At 41.9% G+C, this 18,980-nt stretch overlaps 1 protein-coding gene across 4 annotated transcripts in view; it reads right to left on the bottom strand.

The window, feature by feature from the left end:
- Positions 1-5,616: 5,616 nt before the first annotated feature.
- The window catches only part of LOC111140680 (myosin VA), a 188,639-nt gene continuing 175,275 nt past the window's right edge, over positions 5,617-18,980 (bottom strand). For 3 of the 4 annotated variants that reach the window (XM_022492892.1, XM_022492894.1, XM_022492893.1), the window contains 7 exons: positions 17,891-18,045; positions 15,607-15,696; positions 13,665-13,815; positions 10,623-10,905; positions 8,783-8,957; positions 8,063-8,143; positions 5,617-7,794 (listed from right to left, as the gene is read on the bottom strand). In XM_022492892.1, coding sequence (XP_022348600.1) covers positions 7,642-7,794; positions 8,063-8,143; positions 8,783-8,957; positions 10,623-10,905; positions 13,665-13,815; positions 15,607-15,696; positions 17,891-18,045 — 1,088 coding nt within the window. In that variant the 3' untranslated portion in view covers positions 5,617-7,641. The remainder of the gene's footprint in view (positions 7,795-8,062; positions 8,144-8,782; positions 8,958-10,622; positions 10,906-13,664; positions 13,816-15,606; positions 15,697-17,890; positions 18,046-18,980) is intronic. The other variant, XR_002640166.1, reaches the window with a different exon arrangement.

Below are 18,980 nucleotides of genomic sequence, written 5' to 3' on the forward strand. Positions count from 1 at the left end.
GTGGTTTTACTGCACTCCATTCCAAATCAAGGGAGCCCCTCCAAAGGCAAAGCTGCTGGTTTTCATAGCTCGCCTGACTCTGGTGGAATTACCAGGCTATCTGAGCTGGGTAAGGGGAGGATGATGGGTACAGCCTCAAGCAATGTTGTCAGACAAATGCTGTTCTTACTCAAAGGTCAGTGGCTTGTCGTGAATAAACACTACTATTTTGTTGTATGATGTTTGTCAGTTTATAGAGCCCTAAAATAGTTGTTTTTGACACTTCTGTCCAGTGTTGTCCTTTTTTGGAGAGAATTTATTGAACTTCTCAGTCTGTCATACCAGAAGTCAAAAATCTACTTTAAAAAAAAAAAAAGATTGAAAAAAAATCCTTGTAACACACACTTCATCTAGCTTAAGAATACAACTCAGCGGTTTTAGTAGATTCACAGATTAAACTATCACCACAGTTCATTTTAAAACAGTTTCATCATCTCGGGGCACCTGGGTGGCTCAGTGGTTAAAGGCTCAGGTCATGATCTCAGGGTCCTGGGATCGAGTCCCGCATCGGGCTCTCTGCTCGGCAGGGAGCCTGCCTCCTCCTCCTCTCTCTGCCTGCCTCTCTGCCTACTTGTGATCTGTCTGTCAAATTAAAAAAAAAACAAAAACAAAACAAAACAAAAAAACAGTTTCATCATCTCAAAAAGAAATTCCATGCCTCGCGGTTATTGCTCCATTTTCTCAATTCCCCAAGACCAACTCCTCCCAACCCCAAGCATCTTCTTATCTACAGTATGTCATCTTTCTTTTTTCATCAGTTAATGTGGCTAGAGGCTTATCAATTTTATTGATATTTTTAAAGAATGAGCTTTTGGTCTCATCCATTTTCTCTTATTGATTTTCTGTTCTCAATGTCTTTGATTTCTGTCGATTTTTGTTTCTTCTTACTTTGCATTTAATATTCTCTTCCTTTTTAAGTTTCCTAAAGTGGAAGTTTGGTGATTGTTTATAGGTCTTTCTTCTTTTCTAATGCATGCACTCAATGCTATAAATATCCCTCTAACCACTGCTTTCACTGCACCCAACAATTTTTGATAAATTTTCATTTTCATTTACTTCAAATATTTTTAAAATTCTCTTGAGATTTCTTCTTTGGATGTGTGTTGTTTAAGGGGTGACTGGTGGCTCAGTCGGTTAAGTATCTGCCTTTGGCTCTGGTCATGGTCTTGGGGTCCTGGGATCAAGTGCTGTGTCCAGCTCCCTGTTCAGTGGGGAGTCTGCTTCTCCCTCTCCCTCTGCTCCTACTGCTTATTCATGCACACATTCTCTCTCTCAAATAAATGTAAAAAAAAAAAATCTTAAGAAGTATGTTGTTAAAGTTGAAAATTTGGGGATTTGCCAGCTACTTTTCTGTTATTTATACCTAGTTTAATTCTATTGTCGTCTGAGAGCAGACACCATATGATTTCTGTCTTCTTAAATATTAAAGGTGTGTTTTACAGCCCAGAACATGTTCTGTGTTGGTGAATGTCCCATGTTCCATGTGCTTTGAGCTTATTTATATGACACTAACAAAAATCTTTTATTTCCATATCTTTATTTGAACAATTTTCTATAATAGCTAGGAGAATACAGCATTAATGACGCACATTTACTAAGGACAACATTAGACAACTACAAATTTAGAGCGTAAATGTCAATCTGATATTGTTTGGTTTTCATCTTAGTACTAGATGATAACTGGTGAAAACCCATGTTTCAAAGGCTTTTGTTGATATGAGGTGAATTATTAACTTAATTTTTAAAAATTCCATGTGAGATATGCTGGGACAGTTTCAGTTTAAAACCAGAGTTATTTGATAATGCGTTTCACTTCTTAGTATTTCTGCTTCTTTCCTAATGGACGTATATTTTCAAGGATTAATTGTATCATGTTTTTCGACATAGATCAAAATGGAATCCCTTTTCCGATCCAACAAGGAAAAATACTTGAAAAACTGCAATGTTCAGTTTCATTGTAGTTAAACAACACATCCATTTCACAGTAAATTAATAATTAGAATTAGCAATTCAAATACAATATGTTAAATGTCATGATGAGCTCATTTCTGTGTAACATTGGTAGAGCAATTTAAATTTTCCAAGGACGCAAAAAAAGTGAACATTACTCCAGGAGTTCACAAAAATACATAACCAGCAATCATAAATTACAACACACATATCCACATTTGAAGGAAAAAGTCACCATTTGTTGGAAAATATTAAATGGCTCAAGTGATTCAGAGAGCCTGAAATGTAGGCTAAAGTTTTATAACATATGGTAACAATAAGATATTTGAAACTATTGACTGAAAAATGCATGAAAATGTACTGACCTACCAAGCATTGAATTATACATACCAGTTTCCACTCGAAAAACATGTTTCTTTCAAAGATTTCAAGATGTATCACAATATTGAGGAAACGTTAGTCATTTTCAGTCATTTTAGGAAGCTAATGACACTCATGAAGTTAAGCTAATGGACATTTTTCGCCAGACCAAATTAGAAAATTTAAAAAATGTATAAAATGCATCTTGCAGCTATTTCACAGAGTACCTTCAGTTCCTGATTTAATGAGAAATCTACTGTATATAACTCCGGGTTGATTTAATTTGGGGTAATACAATGGATTAGAACTTAACAGAACTCTTTTCTGTTTTCATTCAAACCTTTATATATAGTACAGGGCTCCTAAAAATTTTTTTTAAAGCATGTCCATGGAAGGTTTTACAGTTGTACCCTTTAATCTGTATTAAGAAAAGATCAGGGAGAAAACATGCCATTAAAGCATTACCAAGAAACTAACTTAGCTATTTCTTCCATATGTTCATTTGCTTCCTTCTGACACAAAGCCCCCCAAACTCAGGACCACTCTCTCAGCCCACATTCACCGGCTCTGAGACTGGTGCTGAGTTGTAGTACCTGTTTGGAAAGAACAGAAAAGACAGGAAGGCAAAGTCCCAGGAGGGAGAGTCATGCAGGAAGGAGAAAGGAATTCAGGGTTGGAGGCCCCGCCCAACCCAAACCCTCACAAAACCTTGAGAAACATGGCCAGATGTCCTCTCCAGGTAAGTCCATCCCTTATAGAGGAGAAGTTCCAGAGAACTTAAGGCAGCTCTCGAGGGAAGGGAGCAGGGGTTAAGGCGGTCCTCACAGCACAGCCTGAGAAGAAATCACGACACACTTCTCCGTGAGCAGAGGCCACAGCCATATACGGAGCCTCTCTAACACACATGCAGGGAGCACACCTCCTAGCTCTGGAGTCAACGCTGGCAGCATGCACACACGGGAACGTTCAGACACATGGACTTGCATATGGCTTGCCTGGGGACAGGCCTCTGAAGGTGCCCTGGGGGCTTGGCTGCAGGCCGCACAGCTCCCCTGGGGGCTCTAATGCGGCTCTGAGTGGTCTTGGAGAGTGACCTACCTGACTTCGGGGAGGCTTGCTCAGCTTCCTGGCAGGTTGAGACAGCCTGCTGTGAATTAAAGACCTAAAGGCAGGGTGTTGCACCCTCCAAGGGAGCCCTGACTCATCAGAAAAATCAAACCTAGGTGTAGGGGGGAACGGCAGAGAAGAAAGCTGCCAGGCTCTGGGCACTTCATCTTGTTAGCAAAGAGAACCTAGCACATGGCATTTGCTCAGTTCCCAATTCTGCCAGTTGCCAATTCTGATAAGAGAAGAAGGAAAAAGAACACCTCTCGCTGACTCAGGGCACCCCATGGGTACCAGGAGGAACAGACGGTCCCCTGGAGACTTTTCAGTCTCCTGCCTCCACCTGCTCACTGCACAGCCTCGGCTGCAGGCAGGCAAGGGGCACTGCTGGAGGGTGGTGTGTCCTCAGCAAGTCTCTGACCTTTTCTTTCTCCAATTATCGTCAGCAAGTGACGGTCGGTTGGTGGGTCATAGCTACCCTTCCGACCTTCCAGCGCTGCTGTGAGGATACAATGAGGTAACAGGACGTGCACCTAAGAAAAGCACAGCCCGATGCAAGGTTTGGCTCTGCACTAGAATGTCAGGGTCACACACGCATTTTTGCTTTCTGTTTCATCCTAAACAGTGGAAGCTCCACAGAGGACCCTTGATGATGGCTCTTGGGGAACTCTACATTCTAGTGACTCTGTGTGTGTGTGCGTGTGTGTGTGAGAGAGAGAGAGAGAGAGAGAGAGAGAGAGAGAAAGAGAGAGAGAGACAGGCAGAGATGGAGGGAGCAGGGGAGAGAGAGAGGAGGGCAGGTGGGTATATGAATATTGTGTAAGGATTTCTTAGGATGGGACAGGTGCCCTTTTACCTAAGGTACCAGGAGAGTATTTTCTTAAAACAATCACTACACTGAAATTCCCATATTTTCAGAGCCGCCCTCACATGTTACTAGAAGATCTGATCTCTATAACACAAAATTACTCACCCAGAAAGAGCCAACTCAACTCTCAATTATCCACTAAAACAAAGGCAATAAAGCAAATCGTACAAACTGACTGGAATCCCCAAATTTCCTTTCGGTAGGCTTTGGAATAGATCTTTTTTGTACTTTTGGACTTGATGATAGAAATGTCAGGTACATGGAAATTTTTCAAAACTTCCAAAGCAATCGCTTTGTGGACCTTACCTTCCCCCTTCTCTGGTTAACGCTCAGGTCAGGCAGACCAAAGTCTTAACCTAAGAAAAGCTACAAGGCAATGGTTCGTTTTTCAGCCTTGCATTCCAAGATGTGAGTGGAGTCTGTATGTAGGGTGAGTGGGGAGACTGTTGAGAAGGAGCTATTAAGACAGAACCGTGTTCTTTCAAGATCTTTCTCTGAATTCCCACTGTGTGTCACAGGGGAAATATGAAAAAGCAAATTAGAGATGATGTTAAGGAATGTGCTGCCAGGAAGTGAGAACAACAACTCTCAGCCTGAAGGGAGGCCAGGGGGGCAACTGAGGACTGACGCCATTCACTGCCTTCCACATAGAGTCGGTGAGCAGGCGGGTGATGTGACACATGGCTCAGCTGAGAGAAGGGAAAGAGTGAACAGTAGAATGGGCGGGTGGAGGGCTGGAGAAGGTAGGTTTGAAGCTGGGTGAGAAAGCTGATTGGAGAGAGGGTGAGCTGTCCTCAGAGGCGCTAAAGGAAACCCCTAGTCAGCAGATTACTGTTGTGTCCTCCAGAAAGTAACGGAGTAAACGGAGACGTTTACCAGGTCTTGCGGTTCCCTGGTTGTAAGGTATTCTTGTTATGACTAAAGATATTTAGGCTGCCAAGAGAAGTTAATTCAGATCCCCGTCTGGGGTCCTGGGTAGGCCTCAGAGGAAGGTGGAGCCTGGAACAGTAGAATCTTCGTGTGACCATCACTGAACAGGAGAGATTCTGGCCCAGGTGTGGAACAGAGGTTCCAGCACTTTCCAGCAGCAAGGCAGGAGATAAGAGAGAGATGTTTCAGGCTATGAGCTGTCGGGGTAGGATATAAAGACTGCGATGGCAGCAGAAGCTACCGTGTGCTGTTGAAGACCTGACAAGATGCAGGTTGTGCACAAGACATGTTACACAGGGACTAAGCTGGGAAAGGACCTGGGAGGATTTCCTGGTCTAAGGTAGACCGCCTACACCATGGTGGCATTTTTTTTTTTTTTTTTAAGCATCTCCCCTATGCAATGAGTCAGTGTTCTGGCACATTTAATACTAACCAAAAGATTATAAGAGCTCATTGTTCATTGAAAACCACATTGACAACTGGTGAAAACTAAGAGAACCTGAAGGAATCAGTAGTGTTTTTGGTTGATTTTGCAAATAAATAAATGTATCCAACCTGAATACAGCAGTACATTAGTAAAAATTACCCAAACTAATTCACTTTCGAAAAGCATGTAAAAATCATGTACATTTGAGAAAGGTTATATCTACACCAACTTGTGATTTTACATTTAATTAATCCCCCAGGATGAAGAGGCACCAAACACTGATCTTTCTATTCAAGGGTGAATTCACTGAGTAACTGCACCTCGTTTCTCTATGATCCGAGTGCTGAGAGGAGAGAAACTTCAGATGTGGGAGGGTCCAACCTTCTTACTGTATAAATGAGGAATGTGAGGCCCAAGTAAGTTAACAGTGTTAATCTTTTAATGACAATCTTTATCATGATTTGAAACTGACTTCCATTAATATTGCACATGTTTTAATAAGACGTCATTTTTCATAGACCACCTAACAGTTAAGTTATATAAATCTATGTTTATAATTCAGAACCAGAATTTCTAATGAAAGCTAAGAACTTGTTCTTGCACAACCTGAAAGACCCACTGTCTAGGATTTCCAGGAAAAACTGAGAAGATGCTTAGTTAGGATTTCAGAATGAAACTTACAGGATCTGGGTCTTATTGAAACATATCCTCTGTAAAATTTAACAATCTTCAGATATTTCTTATATAAGTCTTAAAGTATTCCTAATATGATGCTCCTTAAAGTATCTAGTGGTACTGAGAACATTTATAGAAGTTGCAAAGCCTAAAAAAAAAGGAATCATAGTTATTTATTACACACCTTCTTTTGCATAATTGCATAATAGGATAATCAAGGTTTCAAGACCTGAATCTTCTCTAGATAGTGACTGAGATTAATTCTTAATAAATTAAGAAGAAGAAAGAAAACCTGTCAGTACTGAAAATATGCAGTGCAGGAATCTGGCCTGGGAACTAAAAATAAGTCACCTCACAGAACACTGTACCCTGATGTGATATCCACCCAGGGAAAATTAATGAGCACATCAATGTAATACATTCTGAATAAATAATGACATCAACAACAGCCACTTTGTCTAATCCTATCCCTAAATGTCAAACATTTTGTCATATTTCTACATGACTTGCCAGGGTCTGCTACTTATGCAGATGAATCTGTATATATTTGCACATAATCCAGTTAAAACTGATCTGATTGAATTGTAAACAGAGTTGATAAAAGAGAAGCTTATTGTTGTAGTGCCTAATGAGAATATCGCTTATATATTAAAGAACACAGTATGTAGCAGCACTTTAAAATGCTCAGTAAACTACAGTACAAATGCACTTCTATGCTATATGGCAAACCAATATTCTCTTAAGATCTCTATAGCATAGGGACACATAGAAGGAAGTTACTTGACAAGTACTTTACATATTGCCAGTTTATTTCTTTGATCCACTTTGACAACATCAACATAACTGATTCCTGAACTGATATGATATGTACTCAATGGCAATTTTTCTTTCAATTCTTCTGGTCTGCGCAGGGGAGGCTCCCTGGTAGGTGCTTTCCTAACAACACTCATACCTGGAATTTACATGTTTACCGTACCACTCAGATGCAGTGCTAAGGACTAAAGTAAATGCTGGCAGCTGGAGACCTTTTCTCCCCCTTCCTTCTGTCATTCACCTGCATGTACCTTGGGATACCTAACTGATCCAGGGTGAGTGTTGCTATTAAGGTAACACGGCACAAAGAAGCCTATTGTTCTTCCCAGGTGATAAAAGTGTTTAGGGAGATTTCCAGTTAATAACTTCTCATTGGAAAGATAAGTAGTGCTGTCTCTTTAAAAATGTCTGTTCAGTAGCTCACGGGAAATAATGGGTTCTTACTGTCCCTGTTTGCCTTGGCATCACGTCACTTTCAGACCCGTGATATGAATCCCAGGCCCAGGCTGGCTGGAATCTGGATGGTTTCCAGGGCGAGGGAGGATGGGTTGAAAGGAAAGGTGACAGGAAAGATGTGTTTAGCATCCATGAGCAGCTGAGGCGAGTCTTTCCTGTCTCGTAAACGCATCTGAGATTAAAAAAACAACAAACAGAGCGTGTCAGTTCTTTAAATCTATAAAGATTTCTCCCCCACCAAAAATATACCAAGAAGTTCTCAACTAATAAAGAATGTTTTTAAAACACTTCCTTTCTCTAATAAGCTGTTATCAAAAAGGTAATGCACTGTTAAAATGAGATAACACAATAAAACACATTTCCTCTCAATAAACTGTAAAATTTTCATTCAGAAAACTGTGTTTGTGAATCACAGAAAAAGAAAGCTTGGGAGATCTTACCTGTATAGTACGAATAAACGATACAGAGACTCTTTCTTCAAACTCATTAACTGGAGTATACAAATTCAACACTTTGACAATCTGTGAGAATGAAATGATCAAAGTTTTTAGCATATTATTAAACACACACTGGGTGCTTATAACCTGGAAAAGTAAAAGAATCTATGAATAAGTTTGTAATTCTGCTCAGGGCTGGGTTGGGATAAGGGGAGAGAGAGAGCTGGTCTAAGAGCATATTTAACTTTACTATGTGAATTTTTAAAATAGAATGTATTAATGTAATATTTGTATATTTTAAGAAGCAATATAAATTTGGAAAAACAACCAAAGTACAAAAAAGAACACAACACGAAAAGGAAAAGGGTCCCGCTCAATCTTCTCAGTCTACCCAAGTGGCAACCGTTACTAGTGTCCCTTGTTTCTATCCAGCTGCTTTCTATACAAAGTTTATGTATAATCTAGGTAAGATGCCTATATTCCGAGACACGTAAAGAACATTAAGAAAGTGCAGGAGTCAACACAGAAATAACTGGCAAAAGAAAAATGGGCTTGTTTATGCCTTTGCCTTGCCTCGTGCTGTTGCCACTGTCCTCAAATGCCTTGTCCAACACACGTGAAGCCAGCTCAGAGATGAGAGCGATGGCTGGGGGGTTCCTCACTTCCCTAAGTGTCACCCTTGCTGACTGCTACAGTGTCTCTCAGCAGGGGGAGGTGCTTCACCTGGGCAGTAGTTAGAGCACTGCACATGGAACAAATGGCTTCTGCATCATCATCTGTCTTCTTTTTCACTTGCAAGAGCTGAGCAGCCTGAATGAGCGGTTCCAGGGTTTCCTTAGCCCCGCTATTCATCAGGTTCTTGTCACGCAGCCATTCTTCCAGCTGACTGACATTGTACCTATGCCAAATAGAGAGAGAGGGAGAGAATGCAAATTTACTGAATGTTGTCATAAATGTCTTAATTTTTTATGTACAGCTTTGTCAGGGATCTCAGTTAAAATGACAGGCAGTATTTTTGTTCAATTTTCTTAAATCTTACCAGCTGTGCTTAAAATTTTATTATAGCCATGAGGTTTATAATCATAATTATGTAAGAGTAAATGACTAGAGGATATAATTAACTTCAATGGAAGGTAGAAATGGAGCCTTACAGCAAAAATTATGAAATAAAACTTGCTGAAAGTCAAAATAGAACATCCCACATGGCCGTGTCCTTATTAAACAGCTGACCAAAAAAGGCTTTCTAGCTTCTTTTACAAGTCAGAGGAGAGAAATGATAACCTTTGAGTACCCTTTCCTCCTTCAGTCAAATTCCAGGGTAGTCACAAAAAACAAGATGTTCCCACATAGAGCTTGTGCCGCAGCCCTCTTTAGGGAAGAGCCTGGGTGATGGAGTAGTGGCCTACAGAAGCCCAGGGATAGAAGGAGAAAAGGTAAGTGCGGGCAGCGGGGGAGCACTGGAAGAGACAGAGACCCCAGATGTGGCAAGAGATGTAGAAATCACACAGATGCTGAGATTTCAAGAAGTGGTCAACCAGGTGACAATGGTTCTCATGCTAAAATGCTACATGGACACACGGTCAGAACTTTGCAGTCAGGCAAATAGGAGGCAGTATGATATTACGACAGTGCCTCACATGTATGGAGAAATACATAAACAAAGCTTAAAGACAAGTAAATTCTACAACCTGAATGAAGGCATTATCTTCTTAACATTAACTCCAATGGATATATGTCAGAATGGAAAATTTGAAAAGAATGCCAAGGTTTCCTGAGATTAACTAAAGACTTATGTAGGAGAGATCCTATTTTCCTCTCTTGGTGACTATTCTGTTTTAAAACAAATGATTTGCTGGGGCACCTGACTGGCTCAGTCAGTTAAGCATTTGTCTTTGGCTCAGGTCATGATCCCAGGATTCTGGGATCAAGCCCCAAGTTGGGCACCCTGCTCAGCAGGGAGCCTGCTTCTCCCTCTGCTGCTCCCCTACTCATACTCTATCTCTCACTAGCTCTCAAATAAATAAATAAAATCTTCAAAAAAATTATTTGCAAAGAAATCAATTCTATTATGATAATGGCTTATGCTGAGGGGTAGCTGGTCATAAAGCTGAGTTCACACTTTCTTAAAACACAGAGGGGCACATTTCCAGTTAGAGATCTATTAGACATGCTCTTACTGCCATGGTACAGAAAGGTATTTTGTCAAAAAAAATTTCTAAGAGAAATCAAACATTAGAAATCTTCCTTATAAAAAATTTGATATTTTGTTATGTACAATTAAAACACATGCAAAAGATGAAGAAGCAGCTATCTCAACTCAAAGTATTTTTTATCATCTCTCCATTCCCTCTAACAAGTCAGTGTCCTGGGGGAGCAAGGTTCCCCAGTAGTGGAGGGGAGGACCTGCTGAAAGGCACAGTCTGAAGCAGTCACTCATGAAAGTGGAGCGGTCCAGCCAGGCCAGAGAAAACAGCTCCTTGTGTGTCGTCCCTGGCTGTGTGGCTGGTGGCAGCAGACCCCGGCACCCTGTCTGGACACAGGGCAGGGGCCGGCCTCCGCTCACCTGATCTGCATGCCTTTACTCCAGGAGCACATGTCCTTGCGCAGCAGGAGGTTGTTCAGGGTGACGGCCCCCACGATGTAGAACATTTGCTTGACCACCTGCTTGATCAGTTCAGGGTCCATGCCGTGCTGACACAGGACTGAGTGGAAGGAGTTGAGCTGCCGGAGGATGGAGTCCAGTGTGTAGGTGCCCTCGTCCGCAATGCTGGAGGTTCGCTTTCTAAGCCCTGTGGGCTTCACCCCAGACACGCCCTGAATGGTTTCATGCTCCAGCATGCCGGAGACTGCAGGAGGAGTTCGAGTGTTAGAGGACGCCTGGTCCGTGTGCACACACACTGGCTCATACAGGCACGCACGCACTCTCACACATTCAATTTAGGAAAATGCTCTGAGTATCAAGAGAGGGGAAAAGAACTTTCAAAAAAAGAGCTTCCAGATTTTAAATTTTAATGAAAGAATAATTCTTAAATGCAAAAAATTACCCATGAAATTAAGAAACCTTAATGGCGCATTTTCTAAAATACAAAGCAGCCCAGCTTGTACTAGCAAAAGCTTGTGATTTTTTTTTTTTTTTTAAGATTTAATTTATTTGGGGCACCTGGGTGGCTCAGATTTTAGGCAACTGCCTTCAGCTCTGGTCATAATCCCAGGGTCCTGGGATCAAGCCCCACATTGAGCTCCCTGCTCAGCGGGAAGACCGCTTCTCCCTCTCCCACCACACCCTTCTTGTGTTCTTTCTCTCGCTGTGTCTCTCTCTGTCAAATAAACATATACAGTCTTTCTAAAAAATTTATTTATTTGACGGAGAGAAAGAGAGCCAGATAACACAAGCCGGGGGAATGGCAGAGGGAGAGGCAGGCTCCCCACTGAGCAAGGAGCCTGATGTGGGACTTGATCCGAGGCCCCTGGGATCATAACCTGAGCTGAAGGCAGACGTTTAACCAATTGAGCCATCCAGGTGCTCCAAGCTTGTGATACCTTGGAAGGGTTTTTGAGAAAGGCACAGAGATTAGAGAGAGGAGAAGAGATTCCCCAAGGATGTCTGAGCCCCACAGTCAAACCAAGTAGCAAGAACAGCAGGAGCCTGGGCAGTGGTCGTGGAGAAGCTTTGGGAGGGCATGGTTGTGTAGGGCTGGAAACCTGGGCCCTTCCCTGTCCGGAGCTTCCCGCAGTAGCAGGGAAGACTCGGGTTAGTGTCAGCCTCCCCCGACTTGGTCTTCTCAAATCTGGGTCATTGCTGCTCCCTCCACTGCGGCCTCACAGTGTTTGGCTTATGCCTCCTTTAGGATGGTTGTGGGAGTATCACCCCTGGCCTGGTAGCCCCTTGAGAGCAGGGCCACTCCTGGTTCATCTTTATATGTCTTACTCATTTTATAGCTCACAGAGCTAACCACAGTTTCCACAGAACCTCACACTGACACAAAACTCTGGTGGTTGCTATCAGATCCCTGGGAGATGGGCGTGGTGGCTTAAAGTGGGACATCTCAGAGGTAAGCTTCCTGTTTAGCCAAAAAAAATAGTCAAAAGTAGAAGAAACACTGGCTGAAATTGACCTTCTGTGCATCTGTGTCGCCTCTTACATTTGAGCTAACCGACATTGCTTTGAATACACAACTGTGAGGGGACAACTGAAGAACTCACCCCAGATGTCACCTCCTGAGGAACTCACTGCCATCTCCCATGGCTTCCTCAGCCTTTCATGTTTCTGCTTGGTTAACTGTGGGTGTGCGATGGAAGACAGAATACTAAGGGCAATGACGAGGTTGTAGAAATGTGGAAAACATGTGTGGGAAAAGAAAGCGTAGCTGGGAGTGGTCTTAAAAAGCTGCTGATAGGGGTGCCTGGGTGGCTTGGTCAGTTAAGCGTCTGCCTTCGGCTCAGGTCATGATCCCAGGGTCCTGGGATCGAGTCCCGCGTGGGGCTCCATGCTCACTGGGGAACTTGTTTCTCCCTCTCCCTCTGCATCTCCCCTCTGCTTGTGTTCTCTCACTCTGTCTCCCTCTCACCGTCAAATAAGTGAAATATTAAAATAAATAAATTTAAAAAAAAGCTGCTGGTAATTTGCCCAAAGATAACAGTTTGATAACTTAAAACAAACTTAATTCAGTTCATTCAAAATTAACAGCCTGCAGGGGCGCCTGGGTGGCTCAGTGGGTTAAGCCGCTGCCTTCAGCTCAGGTCATGATCTCAGGGTCCTGGGATCGAGTCCCACATCGGGCTCTCTGCTTGGCAGGGAGCCTGCTTCCCTCTCTCTCTCTCTCTGCCTGCCTCTCTGCCTACTTGTGGTCTCTCTCTCTCAAATAAATAAATAAAATCTAAAAAATAAATAAATAAAATAAAATAAAATAAAATTGACAGCTTGCAATTTATATATGCCTCCCAATTCCTACTTCATATATGCTACACATTCTAAGGGAATATGTATGTAGTACACCCAGACTGAGTACACGCATATAAAGAGAGGTACATGGACTCACACACCTAGTTAAGTACCCATATACAGAAACACCACTGTGCACACCCTAGTCACTTATCAGTGAGAGACCACTACTTTAAACAAAACTGCCTTTGACAATTCCACAGGGGCCTTGAGATGTGTAACTCACCATTGAGCATCTGAGACCTATTCTTATTGCCCGAGCCCTTTGACTGGAGCATAATAGCCAAAGTGCAAACTCTCCCCGGCCTCCTCTGTTTTAAGTGGACCCCGAGGAGGCCCTGGGTAGCAGTTTCTTAGATAAAACTTTAAAGTGCTTTTGAAAAGTGGACAAGGTATGTGTATATCACTGGGTCTAGAGCAGAGCCCAGTCTCAAGGGACAGGCACCACCCAGTGGGGAGATTCACTAGATCCTAACGCCTCAGTCACGTGGAAGCAGTGATTTTTGACATATCCCAGTTAGTCACGGCTGAGGTTCCGGCATGACTCAGCTAAGTTCAGGATTGAGTCTTACTGCTTTATGCTCTTTGTGTGAAGACAGGCCTCCAAACAAGTGTGGCCACTGGGCCAGACAGACCTCGACATCAACCCTGCCCTCGCCTTACCGATCATGGGCTGAAGGATATTCTCTAACACCCGCACGAGTTGCTGGTAGATCTGAATAGCCAAGTCACTTAGCACCTGCCGGTACTCAGCCAGGTCAAAATTGGTGAGGCAGTGTTCATTCTGGCGAGATGTGTTGTGTTTCATAAAGCCCTAGAATCAGAAAGCAAAGTTACTGACACCAATGAAAGAAAATGCCTCTTCTAACACCTCAGTTTGATCAGATTCCCCTGCTGTCCTCTCTGAAGAGTTTCCACCTGTTCCACTCTTGAAGGCCACATAGTCATTCTCAAATGCTCTGTGTGTTTGTTTCCATCGTATCCTCCCTCCACTTATTAGCTTTTGAGTAATATCTACACTTGGCAAGCTAGAGGTTAACCCTTTCCAAGAACCATGTCAGTGAAACAAAATGGGGGAACTTAATTAGAAAAAAATTAATGAGTGTTTTTACTTATGATGCAACACATTTACTGCCAAACACTGAATTATCTAAAGTACTAACCTCTTAACTTCAGTTCTGTTAAACAGAGTCTTGTTTGAAAATACTGCACCTGAAGGGCATACATCATCTTTTTAAAACAGACCAATTTCTACCGAGATCGGTGAATAAATAAAAAATTTCCCTTTATTATATTTCATGGTAACCATATATGATTTCCAGTCCAAGCATAGAATGGAATTTTTTGGTGGTATTAGTTAAAATGGAAAACCAACTGTACAGGCAGGTATTGTGTCAGACATTGCCTGCTTGATGGACTCCACCTGAAGTCGAGCCTCCCTACAGACTACCGGACAACACAGTCTAGAAGTGGGGACTGACAGGACAGCTGATGGCACCTCAGAGGAATTCTAGTCTATCTGTTCCACCTTCCCAGGGGCTGCATCTTACTCGTATTTATGTTTTCCATCATTTTCCAGGACAACCCTCTGCCCTAGACTCTGGGTGCCCAGAAAATACTACTGGTCAGCTTCTCCGCCTGCACTCCAGGCAAAAAATGGAAGGCATGGACAGAAGTGGGTAGGGGCACAGGCTGCAGAGGCTGGCGGCCCCAGAACCCCAGTTCTGCTCCTTCTGAAGAAGAGGATCTGGGCAAGTTGATGAATATCACCAAACTTCAGTCTTCTCATCTGTAAAACTGGGTTGTAATTCCTACCTCACAGAGATACTGTAAGAATTAAGTAACAGAGTGTACAGAAGTGCTGTCTGATATATACTCAGTAGACCTTAATAAAGAATAATTATTAATATATCACATAGTTTTTAAGTCTATCAAACACCTGATGAACATATCACTGCAAATAAAAACAGAATATGTTTTTGGACCAATCTAAAGAAATATGCCTCAGTTTGATCACCTTTTCTGTATTATGGAAAGCCAAAATTGATGAATTTCTTTAAATTGTTTACTATTTCTCCTATCAGTCCTTGAAAAGTCCACTTTCCACATACTGACAAGAGGTTTCACTGCTCATAACAATTCATTAACTAATGCTCATTTTATTTCTGCTATGCTTTCTCATAATACAAACTCTCATAGGAAGAAACTATGTTGCTCTCCAATTCACTGTTTCATAAACAATGAACATCAAACAAAACTATGAGCTTCCAACCTACCTCTGAATTCAGGTTTCTAAATTAACAACTGGGGGGCGCCTGGCTGGCTCAGTAGGTTAAGCATTTGCCTTCAGCTTGGGTCATGATCTCAAGGTCCAAGGATGGAGTCTTATGTCGGGCTCTCTGGTCAGCAGGAAGACTGCTTCTCCCTCTCTCTCTGCCCCTTCCCCTGCTCATGCTTTCTCTTTCTCACTTGCTCTCTTTCTCTCAAATAAATAAAATCTTTAAATTTTAAAAACAAATGGTTGAATGTTCATGCTTTTAAGTTTTTCCTTAAAGAGGGTAGATGAAAGTACATCATGCGGGTTTTATAATCAAGATTTCCTCACCTCTTCTCCACTGTACTGCTTCAAACAGTGCAAAAATCGGCATGTGTTAGAGAGCCAGAAGGAGACAGTTTCGAAATCATCACCTCTTTTCTGAAAGAGAAAAAAAGGCTAAATTCACTTTTCCTTATGGAAATAGCAACCTGAAAGTAACTGAACAGACACCAGAAGGCCCACTTTTTTCAGTTACATGATAATTACAAAAATAAATCACACTGCAATTGTAAATCTTACATCATTGCTAGAAAATTTCAACCCTGTGTTTGTTGTTTGGTTGTTATTTTGCTTGGCATCTATTTTCTTGCCGTTAGAAAAGGATGCCCACTTAGGTGATGTTAGTTTAGCAGTCCCTTTCAGCAGTTACATGGAGTTAAAAAATTCATCATACCACAGCTTACCCCAACTCACTTCCCTCAGGATTACTCAGGGTATCAGAAAGGTCTGAAAGCACAAAGGGATGTCCCAGACTATGAAGTGCTGAAACCCAGACTAGGTTACAAATTTGGTCAACAATAAGATACAACTCCTGGGGGCACCTGGGTGGCTCAGTGGGTTAAGCCGCTGCCTTGGGCTCAGGTCATGATCTCAGAGTCCTGGGATCGAGCCCCGTATCGGGCTCTCTGCTCAGCAGGGAGCCTGCTTCCTCCTCTCTCTCTGCCTGCCTCTCTGCCTGCTTGTGATCTCTCTCTGTCAAATAAATAAATAAAATATTAAAAAAAAAAAAAAAGATACAACTCCTGAGCAGAGACTGAGAAATGGGGTAGAGGGAGCCCTGTGCAGAACAGGAGAGAGGGGAAGTTGAAAGGCTCTACATCAGGACTGGGTCTAACAACCGGCTGCTAAATCAGAACAGGAACTCGAGGCAAATACACTTCAGTTCAAAACTGGGACGGGAGACAAACTCACATCAATTTTTGAATGGCATCAAAAGGGTGCTATATGTGAGTACTCACTCTTTTTAAATTTTTAAACAATTTGGTATAATAAATAGTTAAACTAGATAAATGTCTTTATGCAATTAGGATGAGAGGGCAAAAATATGATTCGGTTTTGCTGTGTTTGTAGGAGCTGACTTAGAAATTAGTAACACTTGCAGGCTAAATGCGCTATAGCAACGATACACCAAAAATGAAGTGAGTTATATCAGAAGACATTCATCAATTTTTAAATGTTAAATCTTCAGAAGCTCCATGCTTCAGTAACAAGCTAACTCCATCCAAACCTGCCCAGGAGGGACGGGGAACCCGTGTTTGTCAAAGGCTCGCTTCCAGGGACTGCAGGGAGGCTTGTGTTTCATGAGGACAGAGCTTCAGGTGGGGAAGAAGGAAAAGTTCTGGAGGTGGGCAGTGATAGCGGCTGCACAACAATGTGAACACACTTAATGCCACAGAACAGTGCACTGAAAAATGGCTAAGTGGTAAATTTTATGTCTCGTATATTTTACCACAATTAAAACAGTGCATGAAAGACACCTTAGATGTGAGAGCATCCAATGGCTATGTTAACCAGCCACTTATCTCCATTCTGAAGGTTCTCATCCAACTTCAGTTAGATAATCAGAAAGCAAAGTACTTGGAGCACAGTCTCTTAGCTCCTCACAGAAACACGTGAGTTAAAGTTAAGTATCATGTTCACTGTTTTTCTAGAGAGGCAAGAGGAGGATTATGCAAGGTGACTCGGTGATTACTGAGTTAGGCAGGGCTTTCTGCTCTATTACATAATTCTACTGCCTTTCCCAAGTCTTTCCTCTCTGCTTAGTATCTGTGTGTTGCTTCTCACGTGGAACCAGGCATTTCAGGGAACAAGGAAATTATAGGGTGAGTCGGAGAGTAACAGGAAGAAAAGTTGGAAGAAAAATTTTAATGTTTTATCAGACATCTTCTTTATGAATGACCCATGTCGTATTGAACTTCTTTAATACCTTTTTAACTAGAGCATCATACTCCCTATATATAAGGACCACACTAAATATTTTTAATTTACTTGTAAGATCTCAAAACAGACTATTTCTGTTTACAAAGACACTTAATTTACTGTGCAACTTAATGCAATTACATCAAATTAATTTTGATTACTCAAATTTGATTACTCAAATTGCTCCATTGTACAAGAAGGCATATAGACATGTTGCAAAGAAAGACTGTTTCCTACAGTGGAAGTTACCAGTGAAGACTGGAAAGTGTTCATATCGGGCAACTTATCCCCAATTGAAGGAAGGAAAAGACGTTGGTGCAGATTCTGTCATCATTAATGTTCATTAGGAGAATTTTGTTGAACATGAACTGACCTTTAATACTTTTTTGATGCTGTTAATTGTTGATGTTAGCAACGACCTTACTTTCTGATCATCATTCAGATAGTCAGCATGTCGGACACACATGAACAGGATATATGCTGGTAACCCTGGAATCAAGTTGACTGCCACACCACGTGGCTTCAGTTCTGAAAGGAAATGATGAAAAATAATCTTATATAACATTGAAAGTCTTTGTGAGGAATGCTTTGTGAGATATAAAAGCACAGTTCTCGTGAAAGAATTCAATCATTCAGGGTTAAGAGATCATATTAAAAAAGTATATTTTAATGGTTCATCAAGTAGAGAAATTGTTAAGGGTGGGGACATGCGAATCTTAGAACTTCCAAATTTTATCTCTCGCCTTGGTTTCTCCCTTGAACTCCAGTTCCGTGTATCAACTGCCTTCTTGACACCTCTGCTTACGCACATCAAACGGAGTTCATCCCAAATGAAACCAGTGATTCCCTGTGGAACCTGCCCTTCTGGGAGTTGTGCCCCTCTCAGGAAATAGGCTGTTCCAGACTTCTGGTTTCTCAGGTTATATGCTTTGTCAATATTTTGAATCCTTTGTTTTCTCACACCACACATCTAATCCAACAATAAATCCTATCGGCTCTACCTATAAAACACATCCAGAAACTTACTTACTCTACTAACTACCTTACAATAGGCCACCATCATCTTCTCTTGGGCTGTGGTGATGGCTTCCAGACTTGCCTCCCTGATTCATCCCGTTCTCCAGTAGTACCTTTTTCACACAATGATCAGAGTAACTCTATACACAAATGCCACTCTTATTCTGAAAATCTTCCAAGTAGCTTTTCTTTTCAGTCATTTATAAAATAAAAAATCTTCACTATGATCTGTGTGGTCTGGCCCTGTTCCCCTTCCCCAGCTCACTGTGCTCTAGTAACATTTCTCCCTCTCATCCTAATTGCAAGAAGACATTCATCTAATTGAACTCAACATGAGTCTCCTTGCTGTTGGCTGAACATGTCAGGCACGCTCCCACCCCAGGGCCTATGTACTTACCGTTTTCTGCCTGAAATGTTCTTTCCTCAGATATCAGTATGACTTGTTT

The sequence above is a fragment of the Enhydra lutris genome, unplaced genomic scaffold (genome assembly GCF_002288905.1).
Source record: "Enhydra lutris kenyoni isolate GAN:26980312 unplaced genomic scaffold, ASM228890v2 scaffoldscaffold4, whole genome shotgun sequence".
NCBI classification, from domain to species: Eukaryota; Metazoa; Chordata; class Mammalia; order Carnivora; family Mustelidae; genus Enhydra; species Enhydra lutris.